This window comes from Onychomys torridus, chromosome 7 (genome assembly GCF_903995425.1).
Source record: "Onychomys torridus chromosome 7, mOncTor1.1, whole genome shotgun sequence".
NCBI lineage: Eukaryota > Metazoa > Chordata > Mammalia > Rodentia > Cricetidae > Onychomys > Onychomys torridus.
Window position 1 is genome coordinate 34,329,226 of NC_050449.1, and position 18,291 is coordinate 34,347,516.

Sequence of the window (18,291 nt, forward strand, 5' to 3'; positions counted from 1 at the left end):
TATATACAGTGTTCTGTCTGCATATGTCTCTCTGCAGGCCAGAAGAGGGCACCAGATCTCATTATAGGTGGTTGTGAGCCACCATGTGGTTGCTGGGACTTGAACTCAGGACCTTTGGAAGAACTGTCAGTGCTCTTAACCGCTGAGCCATCTCTCCAGCCCCCCCCCTCCATTCTCTCTTGCCACCATGTGGGTCCCAGACATTAAAATCGGATTTTTAGGACTTGCAGCATTTACCTGTAAACCATCTCACCACCCCAGGGACATTTTCTTCCCCCACAAAACTTTTACTAATATTTCTAGGACATTAGTTTTCCTCAACATACATTTTAATGCCTGATATAAATTCCTTCCTAATTTGAATATTCTATCTATGAAACTAGTCCAGAAATTACTGGGATGTGAGAAATCTATAAATATAACAATTTTATTGGTAAGTTTCTCTGTAACATGTGGATGATACACTCAAATTGGATTATATAAGGGATTTAATGAACTAAATTCAAAGCTTGAGGGGAAATAAAGGTTGCACAGGATCCTCCAGTGCCCACTTAGTGTGAAGAAAAAAGCAGGTAGATTCCAGAGAAACAAAACACCTGACCAGAGAGGCATTCTAGTTAAAGAATGTGCTCAGTCCCACCAACCCTGGACACCTGTGCTCTCCTTACCTGTTGATACTTCACATTATCTCCAGAGAGATGGAAAGGGGTACCACTGATGTAGCCCAAATCATCAGCCTCCTAGGGCAAATGAAAGATACTGAACACAGCTCCCAACATCTCATTCCATTTTAAATGTCCCCCAAAAGTCATCTTACTACAGCAATAAAGAGGGCATGGTCCTGAGGCCAGATAGGCTTGGACTGGCATCTAGGTGCTACCCTTAGTTTATGCAATCTTTGCATGAATGCTTTAAAGTGATGATTAGGATGCTGTGATCACCTCAACCATGGTGTTGACAGTTCATCTCTGCTTTGAAAATGTTTTCTTTGTGCTCCACTACTGTTCCTCTGCCAGGTTGCAGTAGTGTCTTTACAAAATACTGATTCCAAAACCCTACCCCAAGTCTCCTGACACCAGCCACTGGGAATGAACTGGGGATCCCCATCTTAGGGGTTCTGACAGTTGGCTAAGTCCTCTCCTCCACTCTGCATGTTGCTGAATCATTGGCACATTCACTTGGTTCCTGATACTGGATCTGGAGAAGTGAAGCAGTCATAGGAAGTGGGAAGATTAGCTGCAAGCATAGACCAAAGATGGCCAGCACACCTTTAATTGACCGTGACAAGAACCACCTCTGGGGTAAGAGTGCTTCCTTCTGAATTGTTTCCAAACTACTGGTGTCTTGATGAATGACTGACACAGAGATGCTACAAAACTATGAACGATATGCCAGATCTAGATGGCTCTGCACATTGAAACTCCCATGGAAAGCAGGATTCCTGACTTACTCCCATCAACCTCCTATCTTCATGCTCTTCCCAAACAGTTCCATCCTGAAGACAAAGCAGGCATTATGAAAGTGTGAGTAGGAATATGTGGAGGTCCAGAGAGGGTTTGGGAGGCCCATCCTAGGGAGGAGGCAGTGCCCCAGAGAGAGCTACCCTTGCCCACAATGTCAACTTGAATGGGTGAGAAGGACACCACATAGCAATGTGTATGTGTGTATCTGTGCATGCCAAATAGTTCCACATAGAGGGGCCACAGGGTGTGAGGTGTTAGAGCCCAAAGTTAGTTGTTGCTGAATCGGGGGAGGAGATGAGAAGGCACAGCATTAACGGCACAGACACCAGGAGTCAGTTGAAGGCAAACAACACACTTGTTTATTTTGTAAGGAGGCAGGCCTTATATACCCTCCTCCCAGCACCCAGTCTGTGTCATAATCTGGTGGCATTGCATGGTTGTTCCTCATTGGCTGGACAGGACCAGGAACTCTGACAGCACCTGTTGCTAGGCCCTCAGGCAGACTCCAGGGTGGTTCATAAGGAAGGATGTTATGTGCATGCCTTGGCAACTGGTCTGAGCCCATTTCCTCCACCCGATGGGTCTGTCCTACACAGTTAGTGAGCAGAGACTCCACATGGAGGAAGTGAGGGCGGAAATGCAGAAATTAGAGTTGGAGCCTTTGATGGGAAGGACATCCTAAGCACAGTGGGCAGTGGCAGAACTGGCAGGAAATTGATCAATTGGCAAATGCATTAGGGTTACAAAAAATTCATCTCTCAGAAATCAAGTGGGATAAATAAGACACAAGAAAATAAAACTCAATGAGCTCCCTTGAGAGTCCAATGAAAGTGTAACTTGAACCTGATCTCAAAGAAACATTGAACAACACCCAGCTGAGGACTGCTCTATAAAATAATTACCCTGTGCTGCAAACACCCAGGTCATGAAAAGAAAAACAAGACAGATAAATAACTCCAAACAAACAGAAGTGAAGACGGAGTGAAAATCTAATTGGGGCCCTCAGGACAGTTAGGGCAATTGGGAAGGCTTGAGTGGTGTCTGCCTTAGCCACTGTTCTATTGCTGTGAAGAGACATCCTGGCCAAGGCCACTCTTATAAAAAGAAAGCCTTTATTTGAGGGTTGGCTTACAGTTTTAGAGGGTTAGTCCATTATCATCATGGTGGGAAGCAGACAGGCATGGTCCTGGAGCAGTAGTTGAGAGCTTTATGTCTTGATCTACAGGATCTGCAGGCCATAGACAGAGTGAGACTGGTCCTCATGCAGGGTTTTAAAACCTCAAAGCCCATCATCCCCAGTGACACATCTCCAACAAGGCCACACCTCCTAATCCTTCCCAAACATAACTGGGGACCAAGCATTCAAATACGAGCCTATGGTGGCCATTCTCATTCACACCATTACATCTCATTCACACCATTACAGCATCCAAGGACCATGAGTGGAAAGACAGCCATGCTGCTTTCCTGACTTAGATGATTTCCTTGTGGTGATGCGTGTCTTTGTTGGGGTACTCAGAGGGTGTAAGGGTTGATGAGCATCAGGTCCATTCACTCTGAGAGAGGCGAGGAAGGTCCTCTGTGCCGCCTATACACTTCGCTAGAATATTGCAAATGTTAAGTGAGAACATGATCACAGGAGGCACAGAACCAAGAGGAGCTGCTCCTTGTGATAACACATTCGTGGTATAGATGTGTGTATGCATGTTTGTGTGCATGGATGTGTGCATGGGTGTGTTCATGTGATTCTTTGAAATTGGTTTTCTCACATCCAAATAAAGAGAAATGCCTCATAGAGCATCAGAGTTTGCTATATCCTCCAAACTGATTTTTTTTTTTTTTAAAAAGAGAGTTATTAATAATTTTTACACAGAGAATCAAGAAGTACAACAACCTCCAGAAAGACACACTCTGGTCATCTTTATTAAAGAAGGTTCCAACACCACTACGAGTTTAACAATCTGTTAACTAAACTCATGATTTTTTGGACATGCTTTGTCATGATGTAATCAGGTTAAAAGAAATTGTCTGCCAGGTTGGTGCACATGGATAGCAAGTCAACCTAAGAAACTGGCAGTTAAATTCTCTGGGTCTTCATGTCCATCACATGCTGTGACATCCCATTTCCCCCCATTGCCCATGTGGCACCTTCTGAGAGCCTGTCTTGAAAGCGAGCTTCTGGTATCTCAGGTCTTCTTTGGGTGCTTCGCATCCTTAAGTTCTTCTTGACCGGAAGGAAAGGTTTTAAACAAATTTAAACAGTTCCGATACAGCCCCATGTCTAAAAACTGCAGCCTACTGCTCCCTTCGAGGTCAGATGTTCACTGGTCATACTGACCCTGATCCAAAAGACTTAGTAGAGTTCTCCAGTTCTGAAGTAGTGTCAGTTATAATAGGTTCTTTCGATGCCTTTCTTTCAACGAGGAGCTTTCTGTCTGTGGCTTGGTCCTCATGTGGCTGCACTGGCTCAGTGGACGCTGTCCTGAATTGTACTCAATGGACATTTTTTTCATGCCACAGTACTTATGCTGCTTTCCAGGGCCTTATCCAGCTGCCCTGAAATCCTGTCTTCTGTGGCAGGGAACACTTAAACGATACTCTCTGGGACACGACTGTTCTTGCCTTCCAGTTTCCAATGCTGCGCCTTCTCCTTCCTCTTTGTTCTGGCTCCTGAGTATAACCGAGTGATGTAGCTCATACAACGCTTAGACTGAGAAGCTGAAAGAAAAACACATTCAAGATGATTTTGAATACCATTGCACCCACTCATTTGGAGCTCTTGGGAGGCCATGTTTTAGTTGTAAAACCTAACCTACAATCATTTGGCATATGTAAATGTTCTAAATAAATAGTTGTGTCTTAATTTAAAAAACTTTCTCTACATAAACAATATGTTAATCAAACTGAAATAAAATGCATAGACATTTTTGCTACCTATCAACCTCAGAAAGTGATACATTGCCTTAAGAAAAATCACTTACTAGAAAATAACAAGGCTTGTGGGGGGAAATTAGGTTGGGGCAGAACTCTCAAAGCCTAGAGCTAGAGCTGGCCCCACACTGATCTTTTGGAAAGCATAAAACAATAGAGCTGCTGCACTGGGTTTGAGGCAGGGAGGCGTGGAGAACAGTGGATTTGAATGTCAACCTGATTGGATCGACAAACCTCTAGAAGATCAGTAAAACATGGTTTGGGGGGGTATCTGTTGTTTCTAGGGAGGGTGAAGTAGGGGGAAAGCACCCGTCCTGAGTGTGGGAAGCACCAAATGAGACCAGGGCCCGGCCTGGGTGGAATCAAAGGAGGAGAGAATGAGGAAGCTAATGAGGAAATGGGTTCTCTTTCTCTGCCCGCTTCTTGGCTGCCATGACGTGAACTGTCCCGCTCCACCACACTCTCCCCACTATGGTGGGCTGAGACCTTTGAACATAAGAGCTAAAATAGACTCCTCTTCCCTTGGTCTGTCAGGTATTTGCCACAGCAGTGAAAAAGCAAACCAAACTTGACTAACACAGGAAGAGAATGGAGATCTGAGTCCAGGAGAAAATCCCTCTGTCTATGAAGATGGCATGCTCCTGAGGTCTCCATCTGCACAGGGAGTCCTGAGTGCAGCCGTCCACTCCATTTCTTTAAAACCAAACTGTGAAGACGCCTGCTCATTCAGCACTGAGGTGAGGGCTTTCCTTTCTCTACTAGAGCTCACGATTCTCCTCAGCTGTTTAACCTTCCTCTAGCCCAGGAAAAAATGCCACAGGCATTTATACAAATCACACCAATTCCAATGCCAGTCACCTGTGTTTCACAGCCCACTAGCCGGTGGGTTGTTTCCACACATTTCCCTGTCATCTGGCCACTGTGTCTCTTTCCCTACAAAAGCCTGTTCTCTCTATGTCATACCTTGGAAAGTCAAACCTAAACAAAAAGGCACAGGTGTTTTTAGAGACCAGCTCCCACAAAAACTCTCCATCAAACAGATGGAACCAAGCAGCAAAGCTCAGTACATTTCTTGTAACACTTGGCAGGTAGAATAAATAAATTTGCATGGAGGACATACGGCAGGGAGAAGGTATGAAATTCTTGCTGTGCTATTGATCTGCCTGGCTTCTGTCTACTAGATTTTTTTTTTTAAATCAGCAATACACATGTGTGCATGTGCAGACCCATACTCCCATCCACCCACCCACACCCAGACATTCTCCTTCCCCTTTAGGGTCTTTTCCACCATTATTTTGCTTAAAGTATTGCAATGAAGTCATTCAAAAGACCCCAAATATTTCTCTTTAGATTAATTAAGCCTTGAATTCATTCAGTCAATGAAAATTTACCAAACTCTCCATGTGTGCCAGGCTCCGTGACAGACTTCAAGGATGCAGAATGAACCTGGTTGTGTACTGACTAACAGAACAAAGCATAGGGGCTTCATTGGCCGAGTCTTTGTGTAGGATGCTGTGCAGCTCAGGCCACACAGGGACCCTGGGTGTGACAACAAAGTCAGAGCCGGCCTTCCTAAAGTGGAGGACTTTCTACTACATGAATTTAACTACCATTTCATTTTGAAAGGTAAGCTTCCTTAAGTACTACAAATCCAATGAAAGTCTACCAGGTCAAATCAAACTTTGATTCTCTCCCCTCCTCCACTTCCCCTAGGCAACTCCCAGGGAACCTCGATAGCCTAGTGTCAGGCCACGCGTTGACTTACTCCGGCTCTTATTCTCTTGGGAAGATGTTTCCTCATTGTTGGATCTTGACCTGTAACTTTCTAGAGTTTGCTCTGAAATTTCACTTTCTGTAAGAAAAGAGAATTGCATTACTAATTTCTGACTTTGCAGGCATCGTTAGAAATGGATGCTTGAAGAAGGCAACAGCCTGGCTGCTGTTGACCTGTCATGATTTCCCATACGTCATGTATTCGTTAGCTCAAGATGCCCTCTTAGAGCATTTTCAGGGTTCCCAGGGGCACTGCAGGAGATGAGGTCAAATGACAGCAGAATAGAAGCAAGCGTTGTCCTTCAGAAAGGAACAGCTACAGCAGCCCTAACAGAATGATGGTGGCCAGTCCTTAATGGGAGACTCTGAAATAATACTATGCCATTTGCCTACTGCACAAATGAAACGTCAGACCATGTCTCTGGGCATATGTGTGTGTGTGTCTGTGTGTGTTGTGTGTATAACATATATATGTATGTATATGTCAAATTATCTTTTACTTGATTTAGTTACCATACAAAATGTTGGGTTTTGATTATGACATTTTCATGCATTATTGTGGTGGTTTGAATAAGAATGACCTGCATAGGTGCATATACTTGAATGCTTAGTCATTAGGGCATGGAACTATTTGAGAAGCATTGGGATGTCCTTGTTGGGGGAGGAGTTACTGCGAGTGGGCTTTGAGACACCAAAAGCTCACACCAGGCCCAGTCTCTCTATCTCTACCTGCAAATCAGGATGTAGAACTCTCAGCTACTTCTCCAGCACCATGCTGGCCTGCAATGGGGCCACACGCCCTACTATGATAATGGACTCACACTTTGATCCTGTAAGCAAGTCCCCAGTTAAATGCTTCCTTCTATAAGTTGCCTTGGTCATGGTAGCTCTTCAGAGCAATAGAAAAGTAACTAAGATACATATGTATCATTGTAGTCTTCTCATGTTTACCTCCCACCATCACTCCATTTACCCCTCCCTTAGATCTCTTCCCCTCCCACTGTTTCTCTCTACTCCTCCTTCAGTGTTTATGTAAGATATATTTTCTGCATATGGAAGAAAGCTCATGCTATTTATCTTCCCCTCGTTACCCTCTCTTAGTCACCCCTTTGGGTCTATCCATAAAGAGTTATTATGCCATCTGTCTAGATAAGCTCATACTAAGCTGTCAAGAGTGATGCTTTTAAGGCAGAGATATTCAAAGATGCAGTATCTTGAGTTGGTATAAAGAATTTTCTGTCACCAGAGGCCTTGGGCGTATGTGTCTAGATCAGCTTTGTCCAGCAGCACTATAACCCAAGTTACTTAAAATACTCTAGCAGCTACAGTCAAAAAAAGGGGGAGGGAGATATTAATTTCACAATACATTTTAGTTAGCTGGTATACCCCAAATACCATATTATGATCGAGTTTGAGTGTGTGGATTGATTTTTCAAAATTGGGTAGTTTATCTTTATAGCACATCTTGATAGAGACTCATGACATGTCAGGGGCTAGACAGTCATCTAGACAGCTGCTGCAATGGCTCAGGGCTAGACAACTAGCTGACATTGAAGAGAGAATTTCTTTGAAGTTAGTTTTTAAGTTTTTGATTCGTGTATAATGTATTGTGATTTACCCCCATTACCCTTTCTCATGCTTCCTCCTACTCCTGCTGACCCTCATATTTCCTCCATCCAGTCCCCCATCATCATGTCTTTTTGTGTGTTTGCAGCTCCTTCCTATGCAGGTGCTGTGTGTTCATGATGCCAATAGCCAAGGCACATGCGGAAGAAGCATTTCATAATGCTCCTCTCCATTCTTCAGCTTTTACAGTCTTCACACCCTCATGAAGAGGGGCCTTAATCCTACATACGTTTATGGAATTATTCTGAATAACTTCTAAGGCCTTGTCAAGCTCTGTTATGTGTTGAGTATATGCATTTTACTAGGGCCCTTCTATACTAGATATTTTATTTTGATTTATTTCTACATTATTATTGTGATTGTTATTGTTTTGTGTAATGGTAACTCTTTCATTAGAATACTTAGGGAAATGGCTGGTGTCTTATTGATGAGTGGAACTCAGCGCATTCTTGCAAAATATGAAAGGCATCAGATGTTTATCCATAACTAGAGCATGGCCTTTATCCATAACTACAACATGAGGAGACAGGGATCTCCTGCCCTGTAGACTCACATAGCCCCAGCACTGGGAATGGTCCCTGGCATGCAGTGGGCACTCGGTGAAGGCTCGCTGAGTGAACAGATGAATTAGCTCAGTGTTTTGTCACCAAGAGCATCTACAGTTCAGCACCAACTCCCATAGCTACTTCAGCTTCTGTCTCCTCGAGCCTGCTCCCTGGAAAGCCATAGCCTATGTTTGCTAGAAAGCAAATGAGTGACACCCTCACTAGTCAGCACAGCAGTTAAGAGAGGAGCATTGATTGACAGGCTCTTAGGGACCTCACCGGGTTCTCTGTGCACTCACCCTTCTTCCATATCATGTGTGCTTTACGGAGCTTCATGATGAAGAGCTGAACAATGATGAAGAGGATGAAAATGAGGAAGGACACCAGTATGAGCAGCAGGATACCACTCTTCCTCTTCTCCAGGCCTATGTGCTGAGCACTGGCTTCTGGGAGGAGAACGACAGGGTATTAGGCAATTTGGTTTTGTGGCTTTCTTTCTGGTTTTGGTCATTGTGGAATGTGGTGGTTAGTCTTCATCTGTCTTTCTTTCTCTTCTTTTTTCTTTTCTTGAGATGAAGTCTCATTATGTAGCTCTGGCCAGCCTGGAACTTTCTATGTAATCCAGGCTGGCCTCAAACCCATAGGGACCCACCTGTCTCTACCTCCCTAGTTCTGGGTTTAAAGGCATGTAACACCACACCTCGCTGTGATGCCTAATTATTTTATTTTATGGTTTTAGTTTTTGAAACAAAGTTTCTTTGTGTAGCCCTAGCTGTTCTAGAACTAGCTCTATAGACCAGGCTGGCCTTGAACTCACAGAGATATACCTGCCTCTGCCTCCTGAGTGCTGAGATTAAAGGTGTGTGCCACCACCACCTGGCACTGTGATGCTTAACTTTAATTGTCAGCTTGGCACAATATAGAATCACCTGCAAACAGACCATCTCAATGAGGGAGTGTTTGGATCATGTTGGTCTGTGGGAGATTGTCTTGATTATATCAATTGACTAGGAGGACCCAGCACATTGTGGATGGCACCATTCCTTGGGTTGGGTTCTGGAGTGTAGAAAAGCAAAGAAAGTAAGCTGAGAAATAGGCAAGCATGTATTAACTCTCACTGTGCTCCTAAGTATGAGTGAGACAAGCTGGTTCAAGTGCCTGCCTTGACTTCCCCACAATTCCAGACTATATCCTGGAGCTGTAAGCTGAATAAATCCCTTCTCCCTCAAGCTGCTTTTGTGAGAATGTTTTATCACAGCAATGGGGAAATGCATCCAGGACAAGGAATATATGCTGCACTTCTCCAGTGCAGTTTGGATCAAAAGACAGCTCAGCTCAGGAGATGGGCCAGATTTTCCCCAGAAGTCATGCACTGCATGCTTCTCAGTCCTCTGAGAACAAGCACATGGGCAATAGAGACACATCAATCTCATGGATCCCTTGAAAAGTGTTTTTTGTTTGTTTGTTTTTTGTGTGTGTGTGTTTTGATGACATAGATATTTCATTCTTTTTTCATTTCTAGAGAAAGCCCACAAGAATATTGACTAAATTACAGTATGGAAATTTTAAGTAGCTTTGAGGAATGCTTGCTCTGCACAATGTAGCTCAGGAACACAGGAGAATTAAGGGGTTTGGAAAAAACTATCCAAATAAAGTATGATGCCATGTTTCTGGGCTAGGCTAAATATGTCCCTTGTAAAGGCTTTAGGAGATACACTTGATGAGCTCTTAAAAGTCCTTCTAACTAGTGGGTGATTTTGCCAAATGTCCTTCACCTCAGCCAACAAGCCCAGAACTAAGTAATGGTGGCTATGTGGAGACTACAGTTTTTGAACCCGCCTATGACATAATCCTTATGCTTTGGGGGGATCATTTTTTCTATGTAAATAAATACATTAAAAAAGCAAACAAAAATAAGATATGCTAACTTCCAGAGCCATGTGTATTTATAGAATAGTGTGTTTAGGAATTCAGAGACAAGTGGGGACACCAAGGCTGCTTGCCTCAGGGAAACTTTATGTAGACATCAGTCTTAGGAGAGAAGTAGGACCACTAAGGTGAAGCCTCTCCTTCTGTGGGGTAATAAGGATAGACAGGGCAGGGGTGTTGAGACAGGATGATGCCTTCAGAGCATCATGTATCTTGCAGGGGCTTTCTAGAAGCAGGGCTGCAGAAATAGGTAGCAGAGTGCAGCTGATGCAGATGGAGAGCTTGTTTTGTATGTTGTAGACTATGGGAAGCCAGAAAGGTTTGATACACAGGTGTGCAGGGTACAAGGGTGTGTTTCCATGGTGCTAAGCATGGACCATAAGAGGAAGAGCTGAAGCCACAAGATGAAGAGGGCCTATATTAAGGGAGTAACTATGATCACAGACAAAACACCTGGAAGAGAAATCATGAGTCATCGGTGGCTACATGTGTGTCCATGTGTGCATGCATCTACTTCTGTATCTACAGAGAGGAATGAAGGGTTGGGATACACAATGCTTTGAATAAGCTGTTTTGTGAAAAAGGATGCTACTTGGACGTTTAGCAGTGTTGAGCTTAGGAGAGAAGACACTTGACTAAAGATTGAATGAATGAGCTGGTGAGATGGCTCAGCAGGTAAGGGTGGGTGCCGCCAAGCCTACTGACCTGGGTTTGATTCCTGGGACCTACACAGCGGAAGGGAAGAGCCAACTCTGTAAATTTGTCCTCTGACCGCCACATGGGTTACACCCCCCCCCACACACACAAACAATTAATTAACAGACTAAGTAAATAACTAAATAAACAAACAATAACTGTGTAATAAACTTTAAAGAAAAAAGGAACACGGAATGGAATTGAAACTGATGCAAGACATTCTGTAAGTAGAAGTATGGGATTCTTCCACATTTAGGTAGCAGGAAACAGCTCAGGAATGAATGAACTTTCTATGGGCTAAGGAAAGCTGCACAGGAACTCTAGCTCAGTGGTCAAAGCTTGCCTAGAATGTGTGAAATCTTGGGTTTAACCCCCAAATGCCAAAGTTTAAACAGAGATGAGGTGGAGCAATGGAATCAAGAGCATCCACATTTAGGAATTCAGGAAAAGGGACCGGAGAATGGCTTCACAGTTAACAACAATGGATGCTCTTCTAGAGGACCTGTGTTTGACTCCCAGTGCCCACATGATGACCTGTAACTATTGGTAACTTCTATTTTGGGGGCTCTAGTTTCCTCCTCTAGCCTCTGTGGGTACCAGGCACACATGTCATACACGTGCAAACATGCAGGCAGACACTTGTGCCCATTAAAAACAAATCCTTTAAAAAGAAAAAGAACTCAGAAGAAGTAGAGTTAATTGGCTGATGTAGAGATGTAGTGGTTAGCAAAAATGTCAGGACCAGGAAGATGAGGAAGTCAGGAGACAACTAAGGATGAGGCAAGGGAGTGATTGACATGTCATAAGGGTAGACATGTCACAGGAAACAAGGAATGGAGAAGGACCACTGGACACACAGCCAGGAGAGCAGAGCACCAAACATCGGGTCTAAGTGCAGTGGGCGACACTCACCAGTGGCCAAGTCAGGGTCTTGAGTGGCATGTTCTTCCTCTTCCTCGTCAGTCTCTTGTATACTGGAGTTTCCCATCATTGAGACTAAGGTGTAAGTAAGACATGATACATACATAGATCACATATCATGATACATACATAGATCACACATATGTGACTCATCCTATAACTGCTCTGCCTCCACTGTCCCTCTAAACCTCATGTGGACATTTATTTGCCATGTGATGGTATGAGCATGTGGGCCTGTAAGAGGAGTTTAGGTCTAGAAGGTTCTACCCACATGAAAGGACTAAGGCTATTACGGAGAGCAAGTCCCTTTTATTTTATTTTATTTTTTTTAAAGATTTATTTATTTATTTATTTATTATGTATCAGCATGTATGACTGCAGGCCAGAAGAGGGCACCATTACAGATGGTTGTGAGCCGCCATGTGGTTGCTGGGAATTGAACTCAGGACCTCTGGAAGAGCAGTCAGTGCTCTTAACCTCTGAGCCATCTCTCCAGCCCAAAGTCCCTTTTAAATATATTTATTTTATACGAATGGGTATTTTGTCTGTATGTATGTCTGTGCATCACAGTGAGCGCCAAGGACCCAAGAAGGCCAGGAGAGGGCATCAGATCCCCTGGATTTACATATGATTGTGAGTAACTATGTGAGTTCTGGGAATCGAACCTGGTTCCTCCAGAACAGCAGCCAGTGCTTTTAACCACTGAGTCATTTCTCCAGGGCAGACAGAGTTCATTTTAAGGAAGTGGCTTTGCCCTTCTTTCTCTCTCTTTGCTATATACCAGGCAGGTAGTTGGTGGCTGTGGCTCCTTGATAAACAGACTTCGATTTGGGGCACCTCCTCAATCATTCTCCATCTTTTTTTTTTTTTTTTTTTTTAATTTTTTGACAGAGTCTCTTTATGTAACCCTGGCTGGGAGACCAGGCTGGCCTTGAACTCACAGAGGCCTTTCTGCTTCAGCCTCCTGTGTACTGGATTTAAAGGCATGTGCCACTATGCCTGGCCTCTGTCTTATTTTTTGAGACAGGTTCTTTCTCATTGAACCTACTAGACTAGCTGGCCAGTGAGCCCTAAGGAAATGTACATCTCTGCCTCTCCAGTGCTGAGATTAATGTAGGGTGCAGGGCTTTCTATGGCTACTAGGGATCTGAACTCGGGTTCTCATGCTTATGCAGAAAGCACTTTAGCCATGGGGCCATTCCACTAGCCCCTGTGACAGATTGTTCTAAACTACAGTCACCCTACCCTGCTGCAGAACACCAGAACTTACTCCCTATAATCTCCTTCCCCTCTTCCCTTCCCCCATCCCTCCCCTTCTGAGTTCCAATTAATAATAACCACAGTTCCATTTGCTTTTACTTTTAGGTCAACATTTTTTAGCTGTCACATATGAAAAAAGAACACACGACCTTTGTCTTTCTGTGTCTGTCTTATTTTGCTTTAAAAGTACCAGTTTCGGTTGGGGATTTAGCTCAGTGGTAGAGCGCTTGCCTAACAAGCACAAGGCCCTGGGTTCGATCCTCAGCTCAAAAAAAAAAAAAAAAAAAAGAGTACAAAAAAAAGGTACCAGTTTCTTGCAAAAATAGTAACAAAATGCCAGCTTCCCTTCGTCTTACTTGTAAAGGCGATCCTTTATTGAACACTTACTATGTACTAGGCTATAGTGCATGTGGTGTGTGGTATCTCACCTCAGCTCTGAGAGAACAGGCTTTGAGCAGTTAGCAAGGGCCTAGTCCTGAAGCCACTGAGTAGTGGAGTCAACCAGGAAATTCCCAGTTTGGTTTCTGATTGGGGAACCTAAACCAAAGTCATTATTCCATGCTTCCTTCCTGAGAGAGAATGTTTAGGGAGGAGGCCCATAGGATGCTTCAAGAGAACCATTGAACAAAGAGGGCCTGGGACAGCATCCGGGGTTTCTGGAGAGAAATGTGGGTAGAAATGCACAGCCCAAAGCTTTGTGTACACTTAGAGTCTCAGCTGTCAGTCTGAAGTCTGGACGCCCCTCTTTTAGAAACAGGCTGAACCGCGAGGCTTTTCAGAAGAACTGCAACAGAAAGAGCTTCTCTGGAGTTTTGTTGTCAATGCTTCTAACTCCCTCTTCCCCGGGGGCAGTGTTTTGTTTTTTTTATCAACCCATTGCACAGCGCCACTGTGTGGCCCCGAGGGGAATGAAGCCTCCTGCTCTCAAAATAGGTATTATTAACAGTAATAAAACTGCAGAAATTGAAAGCTGGGAAGAATTTTAGAGACCATGTCTCTTAAATCCTAGGTTGTATATGAGAATGCAGAGCAGAAAATTGAGTTGCCAGGCAATTTAAAAACAACCAGACTCTAAACACGTTTAATAATATTGGATTATTCTAGCAAGGATGTGGTTGTCCCACTTCATAATGTTTTCAATTTCCACCACTCTTCAAAAAAAAATCTGTACAGTACACATTGTATTTTTCAGTGTTTAAAATCCCCAAACATTTAGCTTTCAATATTATTCAGGACACAGAGTTTTAAAAAAAATGTGATCTGACTGAAAACTATGAACATGGTAATGATCTGAAGACAGTTACCTTAACCAGGTGGAATTATTATAGAGCACATGCAGGAATGCACGCCTTCCTGAGAAAGGCTAAGCATCCTGCTCAAGACACCAATAAACTCACTCACTAGTTCATTCATTCATTCACTCACTCATTCATTTACTCACTCATTCATTCACATGCCCACTTATTGTGGATTTTCTGAGTACCCACTATTGGCAGATACAGTGCTGCATAGTGTTAAAGGAAATACATGATATCCCCCCCCCAAGTTAACTAGTTAACTCATTATCTAAAATAGAAGACTTCCTAAATTCTTCTTATAAGCACCATCCTGTCAAAAGTGACCCATGTTCTTGATAACCAGGCAATGGACAGATGTGCCTTTGGAGGTGAGCGAGCTCACTGTTGGTCACAAAACTCCTGTCCCACCTCAAACTCGTTATCTCTCTGCCTGTGGGAAATCTTTATGTTTGTGATGCTGTACACAGAAAACCAAGAGCAAGTCTCCTAAATGAGTTCAGCTCTGTCTTTATTGAAATTCACATGTCACATTCATATGTGTGTGAGTGTGTGTGTTTATGTGTGTGTGTGTGTGTGTGTGTGGTGTGTGTGTGTGTGTGGTGTGTGTGTGTGTGTGTGTGTGTGTGTGTGTGTATACTTAAGTGCCTCAAGCCCAATATCCCTGAGCTCATAAGGCCTTGTGACAATAAGCTCATGAAATAAGAATTCTTGACCTGACTTTATCCCAAGACCACAAAACTGCAGCCAGTTGGAGGGGGTCTAGGTAGTCTTATGAAAAATAAAAATAAAGGGCTAGGGAGATGGTTTAGTGGGTAAAGTGTTCACTGCAGGCATGGGAGTTCGAGTTCTGTTTCTCATAACTCACAGAAAACACAGGCACAGTGGCACATGTCTGTAACCCCAGCCCTGGGAGGTAGAGACAGGAGGATTCTAAGAGGCTTACTGACCAGCCAGTCTAACTGAAATGCTGAGCTACTGGTTCAGTACAAAACCTTGTTTCAAAAGTCAATCAATCAGAAACAGGCAGGAGGAGTGATCAAAGAAAGAAATTCTTACATCAGCCTCTGTTTTCCACACACGTATGTCTGAGTGAGTGCACCCACATGTGTACACATATACACTCCACACACATACACAAAATTTTAAAATATTCTTTAAATGTGGAATTAAAAATATGCATCTCCAACCAGTCATTCTTTCTAAGGTTTCAGTGACTTTTGAGACTTACCCATACTCGTGGGCTGCTGAGGGGCTTGAGATGAGAGAGAGCTCTGCTCCGGAGCATCTGAAGCTGTTTCTTGATCTGCAGCTAAAAAGGGGGAAAAACAAAATTCTGAAACCACTGACATGAGCTTTAGCCACATTTTGCTCAGAGTCACAGAGCCAGGAGAGCAGAACAGAGCCAGGCTGCTACCCACTTCTGGTGGTTGTGCTGAAACCTGGAGCCCTGACTCTGTGTTTTGAATCCGTACCACGCTGCTTGCCCATCTGCTAGGTGACCTGGCTGACAGTACAGCATGCTGGGACCCCTGTGTGCAAGGACATTTGGCAGTAGCAGGCAAAGGGCATTTGCTGTGTCCTTCTGCACATACATGTCTATCTGTCCCTCTGTCTGTCCATTTGCATGTGGATATTTTCCTGTTTCCATAGGAAATATACTCCATTTCTCCAGGTGCAGACTGAGCTGAATCTCAATGCTATTATCAACATATTCCTCAGTGACATGGGCAAGACGCTTAATTTAGCCAGCACTGAATATTTTCCCATATGTGTGAAATACAGTTGCTATATATTACCTCTTGTGTGCATGTGTGTGTGCTGTAATAACTCGTTCACATGCTCACTAAATGCTGTTGCATAACATAAATGTTTGTGGATATTTCCAGAGAGTCAGCTTAGATCATTTTCATTAGTCAACAGAAAGGCTGGTATCCAGGAAGAATGTAAGTGTGTCATCATGTAACTGTGCCTATCAACTAAGATATGTGATAGATGGGCATTGTCTCCTGAACTTTATGGATGCTTCTCAGTGTTCATTGAATCTCAGTGTTCAAAGAATTTTCTGTGGTTTAAAATTTATTTTCATAATTAAGCATATGTAATTTTTTAATAGGTGTAAAAACATGAATTGTGGGTAAAAACCTTTGAGAAAAGCAAGAATTACAGAAAAATCATTAGAGAAACAATATTTCAGAAGCTCCCTTTACCCATGGTGATACAGTTTTGTTTGTTTTTTTGAGACAGTCTTGCTATATAATAGCTTTAGTTGGCTTAGAACTTGCCATGTAGACCAGGCTGGCCTTACATGTCTGGTGATTCTCTTGCTGAATTATTATATATTTATTTCAAACAAGATGGCTTGGTAGAAATAACTGAATGCAGAAACAGTTGAGGACCATATTGTTTTCTATTAAGCCAGACATTAGGGATATTTTAAAAAAAATAAAGAAGCAGTCATTTTCTCACATGTGTTTGTAACACGGTTATTTTTTTCATAAAGCTATGCAATGTTTGTTAACATATAGTGGACTTATTATTTTAAAATGACTTAACCATGTATTTAAAATTTCTCAGTTTTAACTACTAATAGGTAAATATTGACAGAGACAATTCAAATATATACAAGTTCTTCATGATCCTCAGTTATTCTCAGGAGTGTGAAAGGTGGGCTGGGAGATGACTCAGCTGGTAAACCGCCTGCTGCGTAGTGTGGGGACCTGAGTTAGCATCCACAGCACCCAAGTACCAGCCAGGATAGCACCAGCCGGTGCTCCCTGCACTCTGAGACAGAGGCGGGTGGATCTATGTAGCTCACTGGACAGGCATTCTCACACCAGTGACCCCCAGGTTCAGTGAGAGACTATCTCAAAAAGTTAGGGTAGACAGTGACTGGGGAAGACATGTCAGCCTCTGGCCACACAGACATACACCCACACCTGCACCAGCAGACCATTCACACACACACACACACACACACACACACACACACACACACACACGCAAGTGTGAAAGGTGATTACATTAAAGATGTTTAGGAGCTGGGGCTCAATTCTGTAAAACTCCACTCCCACATTAGTGATGGGACCAAATGTTCCTTCTTTGTAATCCCAGACAGATGAAGCAAATCAGTCTCCAGAGAGTTTAATCCTTCTTCTTACTCTGTTCTCTAGAAACATTGTGTATTCCTAGATGTGACACATTCCCAGGACAATTCTTATGTTCCCTGCATCCCACCCAGAAGATAGTTTAGATGAGAGGGCTCAGAATGCTTTCTTGTAAATTCACTTTAAAGCATTTTTAGCTAGTAAGTTGTTTTTTTTTTTAATCGATTGGATGAACAAAATGTTTGTACTATCTCCGCAGCTCATCAAAGGAAAAGGATAATAAGCAAAATAGAAGTCACCAGTTGCTGACACTAATGACCCACTTTGAACATTTTCTGGAGATCTGGAATGGTTCTAGATCATCATAGGAAGCCTTAGTGGTTAATATTGGTTGTCAACTTGAATCACTTGGGAAGAGGGAGCATCAGTTGAAGAACTTCCATCAGATTGGCCTGCAGGCCTGTCTGTGGGGCATTGTCTTGATAGATGGTTGATGTGGGAAGGCTTAACCAAAGGATGAGCAGCACCACCCCTTGGCAGGTGGTCCTGGGTTCTATAAGAAAGTCGGCTGATTAAGCCATGAGGAGCAAATCAGTAAGCAGCATTCCTCTATGGCCTTTGCTTCAGCTCCTGCCTCCTGGTTCCTGCCTTGAGTGCCTGCCCTGAGTTCTCTCGACGATAGACTGTGACCTGAGTGCTGTAAGGTGAAATAAATCCTTTCTTCCTTTCATTTGTTTTGGGTCAA

At 43.3% G+C, this 18,291-nt stretch overlaps 1 protein-coding gene across 2 annotated transcripts in view; it reads right to left on the bottom strand.

Moving 5' to 3' along the window:
• Positions 1-4,050: 4,050 nt before the first annotated feature.
• Crtam (cytotoxic and regulatory T cell molecule) overlaps positions 4,051-18,291 on the bottom strand; it is a 28,522-nt gene continuing 14,281 nt past the window's right edge. The window contains exons 6-10 of one of the 2 annotated variants that reach the window (XM_036191606.1): positions 15,671-15,751; positions 11,876-11,959; positions 8,638-8,781; positions 6,160-6,246; positions 4,051-4,181 (exon numbers count right to left, since the gene is read on the bottom strand). In XM_036191606.1, the coding sequence (XP_036047499.1) occupies positions 4,051-4,181; positions 6,160-6,246; positions 8,638-8,781; positions 11,876-11,959; positions 15,671-15,751 (527 nt within the window). Of the gene's footprint in view, positions 4,182-6,159; positions 6,247-8,637; positions 8,785-11,875; positions 11,960-15,670; positions 15,752-18,291 lie in introns of both variants that reach the window. The other variant, XM_036191605.1, reaches the window with a different exon arrangement.